At 53.3% G+C, this 21,407-nt stretch overlaps 8 protein-coding genes across 8 annotated transcripts; 3 read left to right on the top strand and 5 right to left on the bottom strand.

The window, feature by feature from the left end:
* Positions 1–303: 303 nt before the first annotated feature.
* Positions 304–1,035, top strand: Z517_11245 (uncharacterized protein; the record flags this gene model as incomplete). The annotated part of the gene is made up of 1 exon (XM_013424853.1): positions 304–1,035. One exon carries the CDS (start codon positions 304–306, stop codon positions 1,033–1,035), a length of 732 nt encoding a protein of 243 aa, XP_013280307.1.
* An 898-nt stretch (positions 1,036–1,933) lies between these two features.
* Z517_11246 (serine hydroxymethyltransferase, cytosolic) lies at positions 1,934–3,644 on the bottom strand (the record flags this gene model as incomplete). Its single annotated transcript, XM_013424854.1, has 4 exons — positions 1,934–2,897; positions 2,962–3,326; positions 3,432–3,482; positions 3,594–3,644. The coding sequence occupies 4 exons, from the start codon at positions 3,642–3,644 to the stop codon at positions 1,934–1,936; spliced, it is 1,431 nt and encodes a 476-aa protein (XP_013280308.1).
* A 434-nt stretch (positions 3,645–4,078) lies between these two features.
* Positions 4,079–5,209, bottom strand: Z517_11247 (uncharacterized protein; the record flags this gene model as incomplete). Its single annotated transcript, XM_013424855.1, has 1 exon — positions 4,079–5,209. The coding sequence occupies one exon, from the start codon at positions 5,207–5,209 to the stop codon at positions 4,079–4,081; it is 1,131 nt and encodes a 376-aa protein (XP_013280309.1).
* A 226-nt stretch (positions 5,210–5,435) lies between these two features.
* Positions 5,436–7,396, top strand: Z517_11248 (uncharacterized protein; the record flags this gene model as incomplete). The annotated part of the gene is made up of 3 exons (XM_013424856.1): positions 5,436–5,445; positions 5,497–5,786; positions 5,831–7,396. The coding sequence occupies 3 exons, from the start codon at positions 5,436–5,438 to the stop codon at positions 7,394–7,396; spliced, it is 1,866 nt and encodes a 621-aa protein (XP_013280310.1).
* A 918-nt stretch (positions 7,397–8,314) lies between these two features.
* On the top strand, positions 8,315–10,012 carry Z517_11249 (uncharacterized protein; the record flags this gene model as incomplete). The annotated part of the gene is made up of 1 exon (XM_013424857.1): positions 8,315–10,012. One exon carries the CDS (start codon positions 8,315–8,317, stop codon positions 10,010–10,012), a length of 1,698 nt encoding a protein of 565 aa, XP_013280311.1.
* A 1,278-nt stretch (positions 10,013–11,290) lies between these two features.
* On the bottom strand, positions 11,291–14,482 carry Z517_11250 (uncharacterized protein; the record flags this gene model as incomplete). Its single annotated transcript, XM_013424858.1, has 1 exon — positions 11,291–14,482. The coding sequence occupies one exon, from the start codon at positions 14,480–14,482 to the stop codon at positions 11,291–11,293; it is 3,192 nt and encodes a 1,063-aa protein (XP_013280312.1).
* An 868-nt stretch (positions 14,483–15,350) lies between these two features.
* On the bottom strand, positions 15,351–16,790 carry Z517_11251 (metacaspase-1; the record flags this gene model as incomplete). Its single annotated transcript, XM_013424859.1, has 3 exons — positions 15,351–15,376; positions 15,442–16,452; positions 16,505–16,790. The coding sequence occupies 3 exons, from the start codon at positions 16,788–16,790 to the stop codon at positions 15,351–15,353; spliced, it is 1,323 nt and encodes a 440-aa protein (XP_013280313.1).
* A 2,595-nt stretch (positions 16,791–19,385) lies between these two features.
* On the bottom strand, positions 19,386–21,270 carry Z517_11252 (T-complex protein 1, eta subunit; the record flags this gene model as incomplete). Its single annotated transcript, XM_013424860.1, has 3 exons — positions 19,386–20,524; positions 20,596–21,087; positions 21,219–21,270. 3 exons carry the CDS (start codon positions 21,268–21,270, stop codon positions 19,386–19,388), a joined length of 1,683 nt encoding a protein of 560 aa, XP_013280314.1.
* Positions 21,271–21,407: the final 137 nt, after the last annotated feature.

Below are 21,407 nucleotides of genomic sequence, written 5' to 3' on the forward strand. Positions count from 1 at the left end.
CCCCCCCGCATTCCATCCGCGCGGGACAAGGCTGCGCTAAATCAATGGATTTTCGTCCCGAAGCAAAGCGCGTTATTCTTTCCCCCCAAATTTCTCCGCTTTGTGAAGAATGAGAGGGCCATCTCAATTGAAGCTTCTCTTCCCATCTGTCATCTCAGACTGTGGTTCCTTGTGCGCCTATCCCTTTGTTCTCTTTAGTTTACTTGAACAACGGGGCCGGGTGTCTAAAGAGACGGGAACCACTAACGCACAGCAATAGCAGACACAGCACCCAGCAGTGGACTTGGGGAAACAAAACTAATCATGCCTTCCGCTTCGACCACCACCGCGACGACGCCAGCGACGCCCACAGCGCACCCCGACATCCCACCGTTCCCTTCTCCCTCGACGTTCTCGTTCCTTCCTGACATCTGGCTTCTTCTGGTACGGCTGGACCTGCTGAACCCAGAGCGACAGCATCTGCGGCCCCTCACAGAGGCACAGACACAAGCTCAGACGAACGGCCACCACCAACAAAGCACCGCCAACCAAACACAACAGCCACTTTCGGTGTCTTTGTCAATATCGTCATCACAGCAGGGGCAGCAGGCGTCTCAAAACCCCCCGTCGACGACACCGTCGCAGCAAAGCCAGCCGCTGCCACCACCTCCCCTTGCCGGTGCGGGCGCAGCTGCAACAGCTCCAACGACAACGACAACGACAGGAGCAGCAGCGACAATGACATTATTCTACGGCGCGCCGCTCCTCGACCTCAAAGACCTCCCCGCGCAGGTTTACCCGCTGAAACAGCGCCTGGCCAAGGCTCGCGCGGCGGTGACCGCGCTGCCGGACGTGGACCGGACGGTGGCCGAACAGGAAGACGAGATCCGCAGGTTAGAGCGTATGATTAAGGGGCTCAAGGGGCGGCTGGCTCGTTTGGGAGAGGTCGCCGCCGAGGCGGGGAGCGAACAGGTGCGGGACGTTGAGATGACGGATCAGGAGGCGAAGGCAGGGATCAAGGAGGGCGATACGGGTGTAGGAGAAGCAGGAGGATGAATGGGGAAGAGAAGAAAAAGGATCACAAAGACCATGGATGAGCAAGGACTAAATTCACCGGTGCGAAGCCGACTCGAATGACCCGAGCTACAACCACAACTAAACGCACGCGCTGGCTCTCTGCCTCCCGTCCCAGACTCCCTACTAAACTACCTACGTCTGTACCATCCAGGTATCGACCCAAAAGGCCCTTTCGCCCGCGCAAAAAGCCATTCGCACCAGGAGAATGCCGATTTCCCTACGCAACAGACGGGAAGAGAACGAGATTGTCCCGTTAAAGGACAGACTCAGACCGTCTACACCGCCGCAGTGGACAGGACGTTCAGCCAGGATCCATGAAAGAAGAAGAAGAAGACGAACAAGCTCAAGAGATTATAACAAGCACCAAAACTGGCAGGGATGGATGAACAGAACGAGAATGGAAATACGAAGCACTCTTGAGAGATCTGAAGGATGACAAAACAATCGATTTTTGGTCATTTTATCTCGTTGTCTTGTCACACGGACGCGTTTGTGCTCGTGCTCAGATCCTATGCTATCATCTGGCTAACACGCCATGCATGATATGCTATTGCGGCCAACCCGAGTTTCCACGACCTTGATTTCTTGATTTCTTGATTGCTTGATTGATTGATTGACTGCAAGTCAGCCTCCAAATTCAAAGACGGCACTTAGTCGAACTAGGCAGGTATCGTTGAAGATACAGATTCCACGCTCTTTTCTTTCTCGCCAGCCCATAAATGTTCCCACAGTCGTTGAAAAGTCTTGAGAGTCACACCATCATGACCGCACGCATTGCGGCCAGAGATACATCGCCAGGGGAAAAAAAGGGAACGCCAATTCACATCACATCATGACACCTTTTGCATTTTTTGCTTCCCAGGAAAGAGAAGAGAGCTTACACCGGCAAGGGGAAACTCGAGGCCCACTCGGCGATCTCGGCCCTCAACTTCAAGATCTCGTCGACGCTCTCGCTGCTCACCTTCTCCTTGAAGTCTTTCAGCTTGTTGGCCTCCTTGGGCAGTTCTCCCTGGACCTTCTTGCACAGCTTGATGCTCGCGTCAATGTACCTGGCCACCTTCTTGAAGTCTTCCTCGCCGAACCCGCGCGAGGTCATGGCTGGCGCACCAATGCGGATGCCGCAAGGGGTCAACGCCGACTTGTCTCCGGGGATGCTGTTCTTGTTGCATGCAATGTTGATCTGCTCCAACACGGCCTCGACTCTCGCGCCGTCCAGAGACTGGGGTCGGAGATCCAGAAGGACCATGTGTGAGTCTGTCCCGTCCGCAACAAGTTTGTAGCCCAGCTCCTTGAACTCAACCTCCAGCGCTTTGGCGTTCTTGATCACCTGCTCCTGATACGCGCGGAACTCAGGCGTCGCTGCTTGCTTCAGAGCGACTGCCAACGCGGTGATTGTGTGGTTGTGCGGGCCACCCTGGTGACCGGGGAAGACGGAGAAATTGATGGGGCCCTCGAGGTCGTAGAGGATTTGTTTCCCGGTCTTGGGGTCTGTGCTGCGCACACCCTTGCGGTAGAAGATCATCGCGCCTCGAGGACCACGCAAGGATTTGTGGGTGGTCGTGGTGACTACGTCGGCGTGTTCGAAGGGGCTTGGGATGACACCTGCGGCGATCAATCCAGAGATGTGTGCCATGTCCACGATCAGATACGCGCCGACTTTGTCTGCGATTTGTCTCATGCGGGCATAGTCGATCAGACGGCAGTATGCGGAGGTTCCTGCGACGATACACTTGGGGCGATACATCAGCGCATTCTCTTCGAGGCGGTCATAATCGATGATGCCAGTCTCGAGGTTGACTCGGTATGGGAAGGTCTCGAAGTAGGTCGAAACTGCGGAGATCCTGAGTCTTTGTTAGTACACCATCCCGCATCAACGACGTATGTTTTGGGCATGTTCTTGCTTACTTCCTCTGCGCCGTCTGATACCCGTGACTCAGATGTCCTCCATGCGGCAGATCCAACCCCATCAACCGATCATGAGGCCTCATCAGCGCCTGGTATACTTGCAGGTTTGCGGGGCTGCCGCTCAAGCACTGTACGTTGACGCCCCACTTCTCCGGGTCTAAATGGAAGGCCTTCAAGGCCCGGCTTTGGCACGTGAGTTCGATGGCATCGATGAACTGGTTGCCACCATAGTAACGCGCGCCGGGGTAGCCTTCGCTGTACTTGTTGGACATGGGGGAGCCGAGGGCGTCGAAGACAGCCCGGGAGGTGACGTTCTCCGAGGCAATGAGGATGATGGACTCGCGTTGACGCTTGATTTCTTTTTTCTATGCATACAGCATTGTGTGAGCATGTTATACATGTATATACGCATGTGATTGCAGGGAAAGGTCGGCTGGTCGGTGCTGAGGTAGGGCCAGGGGACGACGTACCATGATCTCTGCGATCTCCGGGTCCGAGTCGACGAGGGACTTCTCGAGCATCTATACAGCCACAAGAAACAATCTCCAGTTAGCAAGGTTAAATCCTCTCCATTGACAGGAATGGGGTAGTAGCATGACAGAACCACAGGAGAGTTGCCCTCTCAAACTTACCTCTCGATGAGTCTGGGAGAGAGCATAGCTGCTCGTAGGTGCGGAACCCATGATTGCTGAAGTTGTTACAAGTCAATGCTTGTGAAGACAGCTGTGATTCAGAGGTAGTGCCTAGCAGAGGAGTGCCAGACAATTGGAGTAAACAAGGAACAGAGGAAGAGAGAGAATGGCGGACTGCCAAAAATATGGAGGGACACGGGAGCACCTTTTTTCTTTCTTTTCTGCGTGTGATACTTCCCCGCGAAAAAGTGTATTCATGCCACATTTTGGGAAAAAAGTTGCCAGGGTCTGTCACCCGGTTGGTCCAGGCACGCTAGGGTATAGGTACGGTGGAGCATATCGTTACTACGCCCGCTTTGAAAATAGCTAGCTTACCAGATGCAGGCTTATGTGCTATACCCAAGTACAAACACCGCAATCCCATCCATCACCCATCAGCACCATGCAAGGGAAATCTATCAACCGGACCATCTCATCCACTCCCTCTACAGGACCTGTCCATCAACCAGCTTCCGCTTCTTTTTCTTCTTCTTTTCGCTCGAGGCTGGCGTGTCTGCACCCCGCAGCTTCTTTTCCGGACTCTTTTCGTTGCCTGCTTCTCCATTGGCCTGTTTCTGTCGTGCTTTTCTAGACTGTGCCGGGGAAGAAAGCGCCTGGTGGTCAACGTCGGGTGGAATTTGCAATGTATCACGCATCTCCACATCTTCTGGCTCATGCGCTTGCGACGGAAAGGCCCCATAAGGCACATAGCGCATCTTGAGTCCTTCGGGCTGTTTTCGGATTTGTTTGGGTGCGCCAGTCTGGGTTGCTGTGAAGACCACCGGCGTCCCTGCCTTTGGCTGAGATTGGAACTTTGTCGTATCGACCTCCCGCATGTGGAAGCTCCTTTCAATCTTCCCGGAGCATAGCTTGTACTTCCCGCCGGAGCCGCGAGGCAGGAGGATGACTTCGTCCTTGGGCGGCAGAGGGTTCATGCCATAATCGACGCCATTCCGACTCAGGATCGGTTGTCCCCTCAGCACTGCCTCAATGTCGAGCTCTTTGATTGAGTCGATGGAGACTGAACTGGGTACAGAGATGTGCCAAATTTGTTTATTGGACAAATCGTCGAAGAGATCCATGTCGGATGCATAGTCCGATGCCGACCACGTGAGCGGTTCGTAGCCTTTAGGCGGTTTGAAGGGCTTGGGAGGAATGCTGACTTTATGTTTTGTAGTAGGTTTGATCCTCTTGTTTGACGGTGTCTCTGGGGGCCCTGGAGATGGTCTTTTTCGGCTGGGTGAAGAGCTCGAACTTGATGCTGACTCCTGGTCTGAGTCACCCTCCTCATCCTCGTCTTCTACTCTTTCTCGTTCTTCGTCGCCCGATTCTTCTTCTCCTTCATCGGTCTCGTTATCTGACGCTGTTGTGGAAGATGAGGCATTCGAAGTCAACACCTCCCGACTTTGTTTCGACGACGAAGTGGTACCATTCAGAGTCTTCGATTGAGATGATCTCGACTTTGAATTTTGAGTTTTCCGCTTCGAAGTAGGTCTGTCTTCAGCCTCGTCGCTCGAATCGTAGATTCGAGCTTCGCTGAGGGCACTCTCCCGCGCTACCGGGGAAGTTTTGCCCATGTCTGGGAATTTTCGTAGGTAAAGCCTTGTATAGGCAGAGTGTTATCAAAGTGAAATAAAAAAAGTTGGAGAAATTTGAAGAGGTGGATCTGCAAGCATCAAATAGCCTTAGGCGGGAACAGCCGGAGCTAATCCATATATGGTATAGCCCGTCTGAGGGTTTTCATCCAGCGACTTTGTGTGCAGCTGCGAATGGGCGATCCTGTGCTCTCTATCACTTCATTTTATGCCAGCTAGTACGTCAAAATCTCATTTACGGTAGCTCAAAGGCGCTGACAGTGGAACAGATGGTGGAAAACTAAGCGCAGTCGCAAGACGGCGGCTCTTGCGGGATGTGCAGGAGACTACATCGAGTTCCCGCGAAGTCGCTCCTGCACCAGAATCAAAGTCCAATCTAAGTGAGGCTGCATCTATTGTTCCGCCCGTGGAGAGCGCCAGCTCGTCTGAGAATGAAGGGATCCAGAGTTCAAACCAGTTTGCAACGCTTGTTGAAGCTTCTGCAGTGCAGTTTAGCTCGACTCGAGAAATTGAGCAGTTGACTGAGCGATCAGTCAAGATCAAACTCTCTCGACGCCAGGTATGATCAAAGCGAACATGGCGAAGTTGTACTGACTTGCTCAGAAATGTGTTGTATTGGGAGCATACACGTTGTGGGTAAAGCAAGGAACTGTTTCCCTCTACGGCGCGCTTCTTACTGCTACGACGGTTACTTATCGCATCTATGCTCCCGCCACTCATGCACTTGCTCCGATTGAAGCCCTGAGCTCGAGTGCCGAAATTCAACTTGATTCTCTCGACGACGGGGTCAGGGATCTTCCTTACGTCGGACTCCGGGGAATGTGGACTCCGTTTGGCGTCAACCCCGCGGTGTCATCTTTCTACGTGCTGGGCCACTCTTTCGAACAAGATCCGAAGGCTCCACGGCGTCTGAAGGAGCTGGAAATCACCTGCTGGAAACCACTGTTGACAGACTTTTCCGCTCCTGATACAATCACGCCACGAAGAGTCCTAATATGCGGCAAACGTTCATCGGGGCTTTCGACCTTGACGCGGTGTATTCTCAATCGCCTTCTTACCAAAAAGTCCGCCCGAACAGATAATACCTACCAGACAGGCGTCATCCTGTTGGACCTAGACACGGATATGCCAGAGTTTGCTCCTCCAGGAATGATCAGTTTAGTGCATATTGCGAACCCCGTTTTTGGCCCCCCGTTTGCCAATATTCTGCCCGCGTATCGACAAGGATCCAGCCGGGTGTTGGCAAAACATTTCCTTGGTGAGGTAGAATCAAGAGACCTGGCCAACTGGTACATTGATCGCATCTTGGATTTACTGGATGTTGAACAAAAATGTCGCGGCGAATTCGAGGGTGCACCTTTCCTTGTTACATGCGGAAAGTGGCTGAATGGCATCGACAATACCATGGCGACCAAGCTTTGGATGAAGCTGTCTCCGTCTGATATTGTTTGTCTGGACTCCAGCCCAGGATCACCCCATTTAGAGCCGTGGAAACCACTCGCAGAGATGCGAAGTTGTCGCATCCACCAGTTTCCGGCTCAGGTCTTTGACAAAATATCTCCGGTCCGGGAGCATGACCTTCAGATGCAATCATACTTCCATGTGAGAGACACACCTTTCGACCGCCCATACTGGGACGACACTCCGGTTTTAGTAACGGCATCTCAGTCTCTGGCCCTGACATACGGGGGTACTGCCGCAAATATCTCGGCAATCATCCTGCTTGGAGGCCATGTCGCACCTGAGGACACTTATGATGCGCTGGAAGGAAGTATTGTTGCTGTATTGGCACTCAGAACCCCCGTTGCTGCAAATGCAACATGTGATGTCAGCGAAATCGGTACAAGTAATCAGCATGGTCAACGAAACGGAATATTTCGGACGGAGGAAGATCTCCCGCTCTGGCAGCAGCAAGGTGAACTGGAAAGTTCCTTTCCGTTTCTGGCAGAGTGTTCTCGATGTTTGGGGCTCGCTCTTGTGCAGGAGATCGACATCCCCAAAAGGAAGATCACTCTTATTACAGCAGGCGAACTGCAGGTGCATGAGATCCAGGAACAAGATCGCCGTGTAGCCCTCGCGGTGCCAAAAGCAACCACAGATGGGAGATTCAAGCCAGATTGGGCGCAGAGGGAATTGTACAGAAAGAAGACCGACAGCCAAACAAAATAACTGCGCAAGGGAGCATCCAGTCGTTTCTGAGCAGACGGCTATCGGCAGCAGTTCGTCTGAGCCAAGCCAGCATCAGCAGAACGAATACTGGCGCGGCCGAGTACTAGTTGGTAACTCTCTCGCATGAGTAGTGGCGCAAACGGTGCACTAGACTGCAGGCGGATGCAAGTCAGAGAAGCCGAGAAGGGTTGGGCAAATGGGCGAGAAGATTATTACTCGCGGCGAGCGTCGCCCACAATTGCCTCGATCGCAAGAGACTTCAGTCATCGAGCCAGGCCTGATTGGATGCGGCCGAATGCCTAAGAATCCATCGAACAGGTGGAACAAGTGGCGGTCTGCGCCAGAAAAAGGCCCTCCAAGCCCTCCAAAAAGGCCAGACCATCATCACTGCCTCAACTTGTTCAACACCCGTGACAAAGGTGAATGAGACCACTGAAAAGTAAACTATTTGTACAACTTCTTGTCTTGTTGGCTGCGGACAGCGCCATTGTTCTGTACAAGTATTGTTCTCCCTGGCACCGTCAGACCATCTTCATCGAGATCTCTGAATTTCCCGCAACCAACGACGCCAATCTCCACATGTTCCGGACCCGCGGTTCCAGTTGACTTGTTACGTCCCTAGGCTTCGCTCCCTTCCTTCGATCGAGCACACGAGCTCTTACCCTCCCCTTTGATCGTCATCTTCACCTCGTTGCGATTCACGCTTCGACTTGACTGCCGAGCTGAAGTGAACCCTCACCCAAGACAGTCGACTGCCACCCTTATAACACAGGCACTCATGGCTGGCCCCGCCTCAGCCCGCTGCGTCCGCCTGACAAACCGAAACATGTGCAACGTCCACCTCCTCAGACTGTAGCAGAGTTTGTGGATAGGTTGAGAGAAAAGGAGAGACAAAGAGAGAAGGACGAGAAGAACACCATGGACTTCACTCTCGCACTCACCCATTTCTGCGAGGCGCATGGCCCCAAATCCGTTCTCTGTACACAAGTCCTTCCGCTGGAATGTGCACTATGCCTTCCACCGTCGCCTCCTCTAAGAGCGTCTTCATCCACCGAATCACTTACTACCCAGGTCCAGAATTCCTCCCTTGAATCCTCACAAGCCCTCCAGACACCGGCGACACTGAGAAAAACCGACACGAATTCCACCTGGCCTACCGACATTTCTGGCGCATCCACCGCGATCGACTCAGAAACAGAACCTGAAAGCCCTACCATCGAGAAGCACCCGCTCTTTCAGACAGCTGACCAGACACGGACGCTCTCGTCACAGTGGCGCTATGGTCGAAATCAAGACGATACCTGTGCCAGCTGCAGTTTCTCCATCCCCAAGTCAGTAGCGGAAAGACTCCCTGCCGGCGCACCTGGTAGCAAGAGGGCGGATCATCAAAATCCAGTCAACACAGGGGCACCCGTGCTTCGCTCAAGAGAATTTGTATGTCTACGAGAGAGGAAGAGAAGGAATAGCAGTTTTAATATCTCCGACGAGTCCAAACCCTCGTCCTACGGCTCATCGGTCACGTCATCTGACTCGTTCCATACGACATCGCATCCACGGTCTCATCGATCCGATGATTGCCACGATCACACGTTAACATACCTCACCGCGAAATCTCCCGCCGACCGTGAGAGCTATGCGCAACTACGTGCTTCGGTCATTCGAACTTTGTCGTGTGAACTCCTCCCACGAGGCATGTCAGACGGCCCTCTCTGCTTCGGTGATTCAAATACGGGCTATACCATTGCATATGTGTTTCGACTCACTGATCTCAAAGCTCGGGGTCGACGGCGGGCCTACGCTTTCCTTGCCCTAGCAGGGAAAGATGCCAGTCGCGCGTTTCAAGCTTGTCCCATGCTTTGGGAATCGTTCGCCCGGATGGCCAAGGGCATTGAGGCAGCAGCTCAGCAGCAACGGTACAAAGAAGAAAAGGAGGCCGAGTCCCTGGACGTCAGTGGTAAATCGACCGCCAGGAATTACACTCCTGTGTCTTCCTTCTTGACGGCTCGGTCGGTTGACCCAGACGGCCACCCGCGGCGGGTTGGGCAAGCTACACCGCGTAGCTTAGCAGAGATCGTAGGCGACGAAAACATCTTTACTTTCCTGCACCAATATTTTGTCGCCATCCTGCGCTGTCTGGGTGAGCGCTTTGGTGGACCACCACTGGCCGAAAATCCCATGGTCTATCACTCTACGAGTGAAGAGTTACCCCGTTTCAGCAAAGCCGATGTTGTCCAGGCCAGAGACCACGGACACGGTACCAGTGTGGGACTCTCTGACTCGCAAAAGTCTGACAGGAGTCATCTCGAAAGGCTAAGAGATCAAGATACGACCCCAACACCACAGCTTTATCAGATGAGTTCTAGCAAGACCTGGCCTCTGCAACAATCACAGCAGCAAGGGACAGTCGAGCCAGTCTCGATGGAGAGGAAAGACTATGCAAGCGAGGATTGCATATCAGATGTTGACCTTGCCAAATCGCAAGCCAGAAAGACAATCAGAGAAAAGGACAAGAACAAGTTGTTCGCCACTACCAATATGACTTTGAAGAAGCTGAACCCACAATGTGCTGTGCCCATGGCCGTCACTGAGACGGCACAGCGACAGGTTGTCGTCTAGCATGAGCTGACAGACTGACAACTGTGCGGGAAGCCCCGGGTATGATGAAAAATCACCGACCGGGTAACGTACACTGGAGATGGAGGTTTGATGAATACGGATTGGCCTTAAACCTTATGATACCCATCACGACGGCCGAGCTGGGACAAAAGAGTCCCGGCACTGATTCTCTGGTGCGTGATTTGCGCCCAGACAACGGGGAATGAATTCTTAGGGAGGATATCCTCCCTCGCATGGTACGGAGCAAAAGGGATCTTACAAAGGGGGGGTGGTTGGGTGGGAGGGCGGCGGCAGCATTTTCGAGCGGAGTGTTCTGCATATCGCGGCGAGATACAGGCGTCTTATGCCATGCTATATGCCGTGTGTCTTGTCTTTTTTTTTTCCCGTCTTAAGCAAGATGATACCACGATACATCGAGTTGAGCCTTGGAGTTATGGGTTGGTGGACAGATGGATGGATGGATGCATATGAGTGTGTGTACGTTATCGAGAGTTGTACGTCTACATACGTGACTTGTGGACCTATCTTCTTCTATCTAGTAACCGTCGGGTCCCCCCCCCCCGGAGAGAGGTACAGAGGCGCATGGGTACCGGATCTATCTGTACCTACAAGCCTAGGTGCCGAGCCTAGTCAGCTTCCTAGCTCCTACTGCATAGTTAGAGAAGATATAATCGATCGATCTACGGAGATTCTTTTTTTCTTTTCCTCGGAGAAAGTGGTTGTTGTCGCTGCCGTTATACCTAGGCATAGTAAGGTAATTATGTATGCATGCCATTCCGTATCTGGTCCTCGTCGTGGGCATCCAGAGTCTGTGTGGGGGAAATGCTACACTACACTACACTACACTACACTACACTATGCTACGCTGCGCTATACTATACCGTGTTGCAATCTATCATCTCACCTCGACTCGCCTCACCTCACCTCACCTAACCAGTCGAGTCGAGTCGAGTCGAGTTGAGTACATCCTACGAGACTCCAAAGAAGACATTTTGGTACTCATTCATCGTTCGAACATTAGGTAGGTACTGGGTTGTTGGGCATGATAACTCCCAATAGGTAGAAATCTGGTGATCTAGTGATATACATGTGTGACATACACAAATCATACATTGACTCGACGTTACAAGACAGACATTGTCAAGAAAACACCGAAACGCCTACGCTCGTACAAGTTCATTGTCGTATCCCCATCAAAAAACTGCGACGCAAGGTGAAATCGCCATCGACTGCGAAAAAAGATCGCTCACGCTCGGCCGCTCAGTGCTGTCATCGTGCTCAGGGATACAAATATCCCTTTTCAAAATAGTTGCCATACATGTCCACCACTCCTGTTCGGCCCTTTGGCGTCGCATTTCTAATCACCTTGATCTCGCCCTTCCAGTGTCCTTCAACAAACTTCATATCGAGGTCGTTAATCTCACCATGAGTCGAGCTACCAGAGGGGGTGTGGTTCCCTTGGTTGGCCGCTGAATTGCCATTTGTGTGGGTATGTGCATACGCGAGTGATCCTGGCCCGGCTCCGTGGTCAAAGCCATATCCGTAACCTCTCGGTGCAGATGACGAATTTCCATGTCCATTGCTTTGGCTGGTCATACTGTTCGATCGGCCCGCGACACCGCCTCCACGAGTCATTCGATATCGCGCCAATTCGTCTTCGTAGGCCTTCTTTCGCTCTTTTCGCCACGCCGCGACGTCGGCGATGACATCCACTTTCTCCTCTTCTGGTGGCTGCACGGGGTTGGAAGTCGGCGGAAGCATCGAATCTCTCGACGGTGGACGCAACCTGCCATTCATAAACTTGGGTGACACCGGGGCGCCTTGCATCTCGTTCAAGAAACTCCGCACGGTGCCATTTCGCTGAGATTCATTCGAACTTCTGCGATTCCGACCCAATGGCAGGTTCCTCGGACTCCGTAGCGTCCCAGTAGAACCGCCATAGTTCATCATGAATGGGGACAACGTCCCATACCCATGGAGACTACCGTGTGGACTGCTCGAGCCACTTTCCGGCGGGTTGTCTTCGGGGCCCAGCAGAATTTTGTCGTCAAAATGGGCAGTAGGGAAGTATTTCTCCGGGTCATGCTGGTAGATCCCGCACTCGTCCTGTTCTTCCCCTTCCTCTCCAAAGAAGCTAAAGTCGTTTTCAGCGGCCGACCAAAGGTTCTCACTATCCCTGTCCCCTGTTGAGCTTTTACTCATGCTAACACGCTGACGAGAATGCTGCCACCTTCGCTGCTCGCCCGCAACCGGATTGGTGGGTTCCTCCATTTCGAGGATGATTGTCCGGAGTGCGAAGAGCGACCGTGCATGTTCCAATTCGGCGATATGGCGCGCCCGACCGGGTGGGAGAGAATAATCCGTCCGCGCGAGGAGGCGGGCAAGAGCAGCTTCGTCGGCGCAAGCAGAGATGAAAGCCTTAATTGCAGGAACGACCGGAGAGGATTTTGGCACTGTTGTAGGCACATCGGTAAGGATCAACGTTCTCAGATTGGGAAGCACGGCAGGATGGAGACTGGTCAGATTCTGCACTGTGATTTTGGGGATGTCTGATCCTGTATGGGTCATTTTGGATGACAATCCCGGAGGCCTCTTCGCCAAGAGTGCTTCTATCCGAGCCTGGCGATGATGCAATGCAGCAGGAGTTGTGGAGAGAGAGGTATGCGGTTGTGACGGCGGAGCTAGCGCGGGCGGTGGGTGAGCGTCCCCTGTCTTGGTAGGAGTCGACGTTGGTGCAGCCTTGGTCTTCGGGGTAGACGGCAGGACCAGAGGCTGAAAGGTCATGGTGTTAGGGTGAGGCGTCATAGGAGACACCGGGGAAAGGATTGATTTCGTTGTGCTGTGCGTTCCGGTCTCGTCAGAAATCTCGGAATCAACCACCGTCGCACGATCTTCGTTCTCGGCATCGTCCCCTGCACCATTGACGACCTCTGGAGCATAAGGACCTTCGCCTCTGATCGGACTATGAGTTTCAACAAGAGGGCTTGCTGCCTCAGGCTTCTCTCCAATTGGAGGGCTAAGGGCAAAATATATTACGTCGCCGATCAGTTCTGCTCGTGGTGGTGCTGGAGTGGCATCCAATTCGAAAATCTGATCCGGAACTGGCATCTCCACCGCGTAATGGGCTGGGGCCGGGGCCTCGACTATCTGTCTCTCGCGAGACGGAAGCTCTGCAGCCAGGGGCTCAGACCCCGCAAGTTCAATCGACGAGGCTTTTGGTTTGACCACCGTCGGGCCGGGATCGAACTTTGCAGTGACCAATGTATGGTCAACACGTAGGTAGGTCAAATTCTTGCTGGCAGACCTTGCCAGCACCGGGATAAGCTTCTCTGCGCCCGGGAAGCGGACTTCATCAATATAACCTGTAGGCGAAGAAAGCGATTGAGTCCGCGCGATAGTCTTGACCGTGTCAACTGAACCGCCATCCAGAATGTGGAGGCGTTCCGACTTCAGGAGGCTTGATAAGCCCTCGACAGACAAGCGATTTCCTGAAATGTAGAGATGGGTCAAGCCTCGGTGAGGAATGTCTTCAAAGGCTAGTCTTCCCGTGAGTGGTTTGGTCAGTTGCTTGAGCAACTCATGGTCGAGTTCTTCGCTCCGAAGGGTGTCCAGACTGAAAAAGTCCGGCCCCGGAGCCATACCGACCGGCCAATCTTCAACATTGAGGTGTCTTGATTGTGCGGCGTCTGGGGACAGAAAACATGCTTGCATCAATGATCGCACGGCCATGTCGGTCAAGAGGTTGTCCCGAAGGTCGAGCAAACGAACGCGAATCCCGATCGCATTGGCCAGGACCTCGGCCTCTCCATCTTTAAGCCCAACGCCCCGCAACTTCAAGACCTGAAGATCTGGCAGGCACGATAGCGCTATTAGAACTGCAGCATCCCGTGCGGGTGATGTGTAGGACAGATCGAGATAAACTAAACTGGGAAATCTCGGCAGCGCATTCGCCAGGGAGGAAGACGTAGTGTTCGGCTCGCTGGAGGCCAGTAACAGTTTCAGTCCGTATGTGGGAAATATCTCTGCTTCTTCATTTGATAATCTTCTGCCAGCGCTTGGAAATCTCAAAGCATTGAGACTGTGGTGGTCAAAGAAGGGCAGCTTCGTGACAATGAGGCTTTGGAGGTTGGGAAGGAATTCGAGGACGTCGCGCAACCAAGTGGGGTTCGGACCGCCATAGATCTCGCTAAGAGCAGGCGGAAGATGTAGCGTATGAGTGAGGCTTCTGACACTCAATCTTGCTTTTCGTAAGCTTCTCTTGAAGCGGGTGAGGGCGACGTAGACGGCATCATTCTCAATGCCAAAGTGGGAAGCAGGGTCACCCCAGAGGAATGGCACAAAGATAGCGTACCATTTCCGCGACACCAGACATGCTGAACACAGGTCGCTCGAGGAAATCCAAGGCGCGATAATGGACCATGCTTCGCGACTGACTGCGCTTTCGTAGGAAGGAGGAACATCGGGCTTCATGGCGGCAGAGAAGTGGTGTCAGTGCGTGTCATGGTGAGGAACGCACTGTTGTACTATAAATGGATGAGGACAAGGGATTCCTGATGGCAGAGATGGACCTGGATATATACCAAGAAAGACCAAGACCTTGGAAATCGCGGCGCAAGTGTACAAAGTGTCGAGAGCGCAGTTTGAATGGATGTCGAGGCACTGCGCAATGTGGTGGTGGAGGTTCCACACGTTGCACTGGATTGTATCATCGGATGCTCTGGTCTGGGTGACTGCGGGCACGTGCATGGTTTCTAGAAGGCATCCAGGCGAGGGGAGGCACGGGAGGACGCCTGAAGGGAGCCTAGAAATGGACTAGCCGTGACTAGCCTACTACCAGTGCGGGAGAGTTCCAGGGCCACAGAGCTGGGCACCAATGACCCCCGGGAGATGCCTCGGATGCCCTTTATCCAGGGAAAACTTAGGGGCACATCATTGCCAACTACAATACAGGCACAAGGCACTGCAACAGGGCTTGGGTCATCTCAATTGTAGATCGCTGAGTCCTCGCGGCTGTGACGGCTCTTGACAGATCTTCCTAGGCTTTTGACTGCGCCATATGCGAATACGATCATAGCGAGGCCATGGTACACGGGGCTTCACGTCAACAGACGGTGGAACTGCAACTTTTCATTTCCCTATATCATTTGCAGGCCCAGGCAAAATTCAGGTGCACCAAGTCACTGGGCACCTTTCCAGCATCGTTAAAACTGTCCAAACCCATCCCAACGAATCCATGCCGTGCTGTACAAGAAGGCCGTCGTATCGCGTTTCGGCCGCCGACTGAATGATGGAAATCAGCAAGGACTTCTTAGAGTCCCCGGGTATCAATATCGTCCGTTTACATCACATAGAGGAGGTCGGTGTCTATAGAAACACATAGTTAGTAAAGAGTAAATTGTGAAACAGAGGGATGGTAAATCTAGACTTACTCAGTGGGTGTGAACAACTCAACTGAGGCTTCTGCGTATATTTTGAAGCCAGTTCGTCTCGGATGCTGTTCAGCAGTTGCACGTAGCTCTGGTGCGGATTCTTCTTCAACGACGTAACAAAAGCCCAGCTCATGGCGCCAGTGGCTTCACCTCCAATGTTGGCGTCCTGGCTAGTCTGGGTGTCTTTGCTGCCAGACCACATGATCACGTCGGCAGGGCTAGTTTTGGTCTGCTTATTTCGTTCATACACGGCATTTCCAGACGTAGCCTTTTTGAAGAGCCCCATCGCTGATGAGGCCATGCCGCTCAAGTCGCCACGAGCATATGACGAAACAATCGACAACAGGCCCTGACCAGCTTCCTTTGCCAAGTTGGGTTCTTTGAGGACACCTTGAGTCGAGTAGATATATGGAAGATCGAGTGCAGATCCGGAGTGACATGAGTCGAAAATGGCGGTGAGCCGGACGCCAGGTTGTAATGGTTTGACCATGATACGATGCATCTCATCGTCCACTATATGACCTGCCGTCCGGAAATCGACAGGATAGATGACCTCGTCGTAGCCGTCTTCTTCGTCTCCGTCCAGGTCGGGGGTCTGGCCGCCATGACCGCTATAGTGGAAGAACAGAGAGTCATTGGGTCGTGCATCTTTCACCAACCAGTGCATAGCTCGGAGTATATTTGCTTTTGTGGGCTGTGACATCGGATTCTGCTGGTCGTCGGTCAATATCACCATGTCTTCTCTCGCGTAGCCAAAGTTCTGGTTCAAGTAGGTCGACATGTTCTTGACATCGTTGATGCATCCTCGGAGTTGACCCCTCTGACCAAAGTAATTGATGCCTATCAGCAGGGCCTTGCGTTTTCCCGTGCAGTTGGAATACTGGAAGCTATAGCCAGGGGGGGCTCCGTGACCGAATTGTTGTGGTGCTGTAGGTGGTGGAGGAGGGGCTTGGTGGTTGCCTTGCGGGTAGGAATTACTGGGATAAGAAGGTACAGCTGGTCGAGGAGCACCTGGACCTGGGTAAGCAATGTAAATTCCTGTGAGAGTATGGACAAGACATACCTGCATAGCCATTTGGCGGAGGAGGAGATCCATACCCACCATATCCGCCTTGTTGTGGAGGAGGATTGTTGTAGCCGTAAGGCGCTACCTGTGGTGGAGGTTGACCATAACCACCAGGGGCTCCGTAACCTTGAGGAGGATATGGCTGAGGAGAGTGTGACTGGGGAGGATATCCTTGAGAGTAGCCTTGGGAGGGATATGGTTGTGGTGAGTGTGATTGCTGAGGGTAGCCGTAGCCACCATGCTGTTGCGCACCGTAGCCGCCAGAGCCAGGATAGTAGGACATGGCTGCTACCGCTGGATGAGTGAGATGGCGAGAATGATAAGTCGTCGTATGAATGCCGATCGTGGTCCGAAAGGTGACTTTGTAGGGGAAAGATACAGTCGACAATCGAGGAGCAGATGTTTGGGGCGGTTTGTAAGACGAATTTGAGGTTCACGATCGACTTGGGCGACGGTCCGGTGGTCGGGGACTCGTCCTTAGTCTATCGAAAAGGTGGAGCGGGGGGGACGGGGGGTTGACGTGTGTGTGTTCGTATTAGCCGAGTCAAACACGCGAGGGAGGGTCACCAGGGTCAACAAGAGCTGACGGATCTGAACAAGATATTTGTTGATGTAAAAGTCAAAGGTGGATGCTGGATCAAGTCAGCTGAAGATGCGCAAGTGGGCAGTGTGGTTAATGAGCTCGAAGGTTCGACCAGGTTACGCGCCCTGCCTGCACATCCACTGCCACCGATGCTCTGCTCTCTTTCTCCATGTTTCTCTGTTCAATTGTCATCGGCGCCAGAAGCTGCCCGAACTACGAGTGCTCTAGGTAGTAGCTGACGAATGTTTCGGCTCCGGTCCCTTTCCCTTTGCCTCCTCTGAATCCGGCTCACTGACCATCTCTGCCACTTCGGTTGGTGGGGATTTGGGCCTTTGGCCAGGGTGCGAATTCGACGAGTCCAGCCCACGCCGACCACCTTTCCACCTAGTACCAGTTGGCATCAGCCACCCGATCGAGCAGGCGTTGTCCACACGAACTTGAATGATTCCTGAAACAACCTGCATGCGCCGAAAGTTATCCCTGGGCCCCTGCAGCTGGCACCATCAAATCAGTACTCGGTATGTCCAGGGAGTTTCAATGGCCCGCGATGACCTTACAAGCACCCCAGGCTTGAGGCCTGGCGATACGCGATGCCTCAAAACAATCTGGCATTCTTGCTAGAGTTGAGAAATATGGTGGCCAGTACGCTCAGGGTGATTACATTTGCTGCCATCCATTCGAGCATCATCTGTACATTGCGCACACCGTCCAAAGCCAGAAAGGGACTCTTGGTCGAATCTGAATAGTGGTCCACGTGGCAAACATCCCTTCCCACGAGGCCTACGCAGATGCAGCATTAGTGAATGCATGAGGAAAGTCGTTGTCGACTACAGCTCAAAGGTCTTTTCTTGCGTTCACGATCAGCCCGCCACAACTGGTGATCTGTTGTACACTTTTCTTTGATTGGCTTTACAGCCCAGGGCTGAAGGGTCTGCGGTCAGCTTGTCTGCAGCTCACATCAATCATGAAGCCTCTGTCACCTGCAATCGAGCTCCCACTCCAATCAGGCTTTGGCCGTTTTCTCTGATCGTCCAACGCCAGCACGGAACAGATGCAGTGCGGCTGCATTGGGAAGCTGCAGCCTTCACCGATCATATCTCCGCACAATTTGGTGCACCCGGTTCGAAGGAACCGCCCAATGAGGCGGTATCCCTTCCTAACTTTACCAATGCCAGTCTACTTGAGTTCTTGTTTGGGCACTGCCAGCCTCAAAGGTCACGAGAGACGATACGAAAGCCTCGATGGGATCGGCATCCCCGCGAAGATCACAAACGCTTAGCCACAGTTTGATCCTATGCAAAGTTCAATTTGTGGCTGGTGAGAGATCTAGTTCTGTCCACACGTGAGGGTGTACAATCCAAGTACGAGGTAAGATTACCTTTCTCTCGAGTCCAACGATGCTCTTGAGGGATGGACTGTGCGAGATTAGGGCAACGGCAAAACCTTTCGTCACATCTACCAAGTGGATCAGAAGGGAGCAGCTGCCGATACGATGAACGGACAAAAGTACCGAGTACAGGAGACCCCTATACTTCGCTTATTGAAGCCGCCTCGTCCGCGCAACATGGCAGGGTGGGTAGAAGGTAATCTACTGTGTTCATATCGCGATCTTGAGGTATCAACCCCTGGGTATTACGTTCTACCACGTGTGTAAGTGATCTTGAGGCGGCCATTCGTCGCTAGATCACTATCCGTTATGCTGCCCGCCTTTGCGAACTCTCTTCAGGTACCCAACTATTCTATGCCATTGTACATCAACCGCTCATATGCATGGCATCTTTTGGGAACAATGCCTTTCGCGAAACAAACATGCTGAGCTCCGGTTTGTCGAGAGCAGTCACATATGTATCTCGGGTTTTTTTGTCTGCAACACTTTGGTTTTTCGGGCATGTGCTTCCGCCGTGCTGTGCTGTGCTGTGCTGTGCTGGAAAGGAGCAACGCATGCATGCTGCTGCCAATACTGAGATAGGTCAGGTAGACAGACTGAGACTCCCATCAGCCAGATGGTGCATATCTTGATCTTGAAAATTCGTTTGGTGATGGCAATCCATCGTGCCCAGTTGTCGAGAGAAGTCGGATTTTAAGTTGGTATCATGCGTAGACTCCTTTTATTTTTCATTCCTCGTAGGTAGTAGTAGTCATGTCTTCTTCGCCGCGGGTCTGTATGCATGCATGCATGGACCGTTCTTGCAAATGCCTGCCTGCCTGCCTGCTTGATGGAGAGACGCGATGAAACTGTAAACTCCTGTCGAATGCAGCCAGCCATAGCCATAGCCTAGACACGAAGGAATTCGGTCACCTTCTCGGCATCCCTCTTCCTCTTCCTCTTAATGCTCGCTGGGCGGCACCCGGCGGCAAACCTCGCGCCGGAGCTTGGGGACCTTGACTCTCCTCGTTCTTGATCGTCTCGTCGACGCTGAGAATCAGGCACGCTGCCTCCACGGCGGCCGAGACGGCGTTGACCTTGACCAGCGCGGGCTCCCAGACAAAGGCGTCCATGTTGTTCCGTACGCCTTCGTGGTCAAAGTCCACGCCTGCCCAGGTGTTTCCTTTTCGGTGTTCGACGCGCAGTCGGTTGAGGATGTCGGTGGCGTCGAAACCTGCATTGTCGCACAGTTGGCGCGGTATGCACTCCAGGGCCTTTGCGAACGCCTTCACCACGGCCTGTTGCTTGTGCGGCACGTTCTTGTCGGCAAATCTGTGCAGGTACCCCGAAATCTCCATCTCGGTGGCGCCGCCGCCGGCCACGATGGTGTGGTTCTTCAGAGCGCGCTTGACAATCATGATGGCGTCGTGTAGCGACCGCTCAACTTCGGCGATGAACTGCTCGGCGCCACCTCTCAGAATCAACGTGCATGTCTTGGCTTCCGGACAGCGGCTGAACAGGTTATACCGCTCGCCGCCAATCTGGCGCTCTTCGAACAGCCCACAGGTCCCCAAGTGAGCGGGCAGGATGTCGCTGCAGGTGCTCTGTGTGACGGCTCCTGTGGCCTGACATACACGCTCCAGATCGTCGGCGGCGACCCGTCCTGCACAGAATATGTCCCTATCGGCAAAATACTGCGTGGCCAGATCCCCGATAGGCAGCTTCGACAAAACCACCTTCGCGCCCGTCTTGTACAGTGCCTCCATCTTGTCATATATAATCTGCCACTCGGCGTCCACGATCGCTTGGTACTCCGAGACCTGGTCGATGCGCACCTCTGCGTTGTCCTTTTCTGCCTTGAGCTCGAGCTCGACGTTGAGACACACGATTTTCGGGTTCTTGAAGGATTTGGGTTGTTGTTCGAAGCCGGCGTAGGAAAAGGTCTTTTTGAAGGCGACACCGTCGACGAACAGAGAGTCTTCCAGTGCGCCGCCGGTGATTTTCTTGATGCCGATGAGTTTCTCGTTGAGGTCGTCTTGGTCGAGGCTTAGGACGGCATCGACAACCACTAGAATGGTGTTTCGTTAGTTAAGAGCCCACAAATACTGCCCACTGATTGTGTTAAGGGGTAGCCCTCACTCTTGGTGAAGAAGCCCGAATTCCGATGAATGAGTTTACTGCTCATGGCCGTGGCGGCCAGTTTTCGGAGCGTCTCCCTCCTATTTGCGCCGTCGTCCACACTCACGGCGATCTCCTTGATCTTGTTGATGGCCATCGCACTCGCCCTCCTCAGGCCCTTGACGATCGTCTGCGTCGACACACCCTGCTCGACCAACTCTTTGACCTCCTTGAGTATCTCCCCCGCCAGCACCACGACCGAGGTTGTCCCGTCGCCGACCTCCGCGTCCTGACTCCGCGCGATGTCCGTCAAGATCCTGGCGGCCGGGTGCACGATGTCGAGCAGGCGCATGACCGTGGCGCCGTCGTTGGTGATGGTCTGCTTTCCATTCGCATCGACGAGGAGCAGGTCGCCGCCGTAGGGACCCAGGGTGCTTTTGATGGTGTTTTGCACCGCGAGACAGGCGTTGATGTTGGAAATCACCTGCGGCTTGCCTTGGGATGCGTCGGTGCCTGTGGAAGTGCCAACGCACGAGTGGTGTGAGTAAACAGAACAGAACAAGTAATGGAACGAAATGGAATTCGGTACAACAAAGCAAGTGATTGAGCAGGGGAGAGGGGAACTTTTTTTTTTTTTTACTAACCTTCCTTGAGGACGATGATCGTGGGCGTTTGCCCGCCGAAAGCTGCTGCCATCTTGATCTCACAGAACTTGTCTTGACGGAGTTTCGTGGTAATTATTGCGCACTTCGCACCCCCTCCAAAGACGTTTTCTGGGAGTGTGGAGGAACTTTTTGAATTTCATGGTCGACGGAGCATTGGTGCCGAGATGC

Source organism: Fonsecaea pedrosoi, assembly GCF_000835455.1.
Source record: "Fonsecaea pedrosoi CBS 271.37 unplaced genomic scaffold supercont1.7, whole genome shotgun sequence".
NCBI lineage: Eukaryota > Fungi > Ascomycota > Eurotiomycetes > Chaetothyriales > Herpotrichiellaceae > Fonsecaea > Fonsecaea pedrosoi.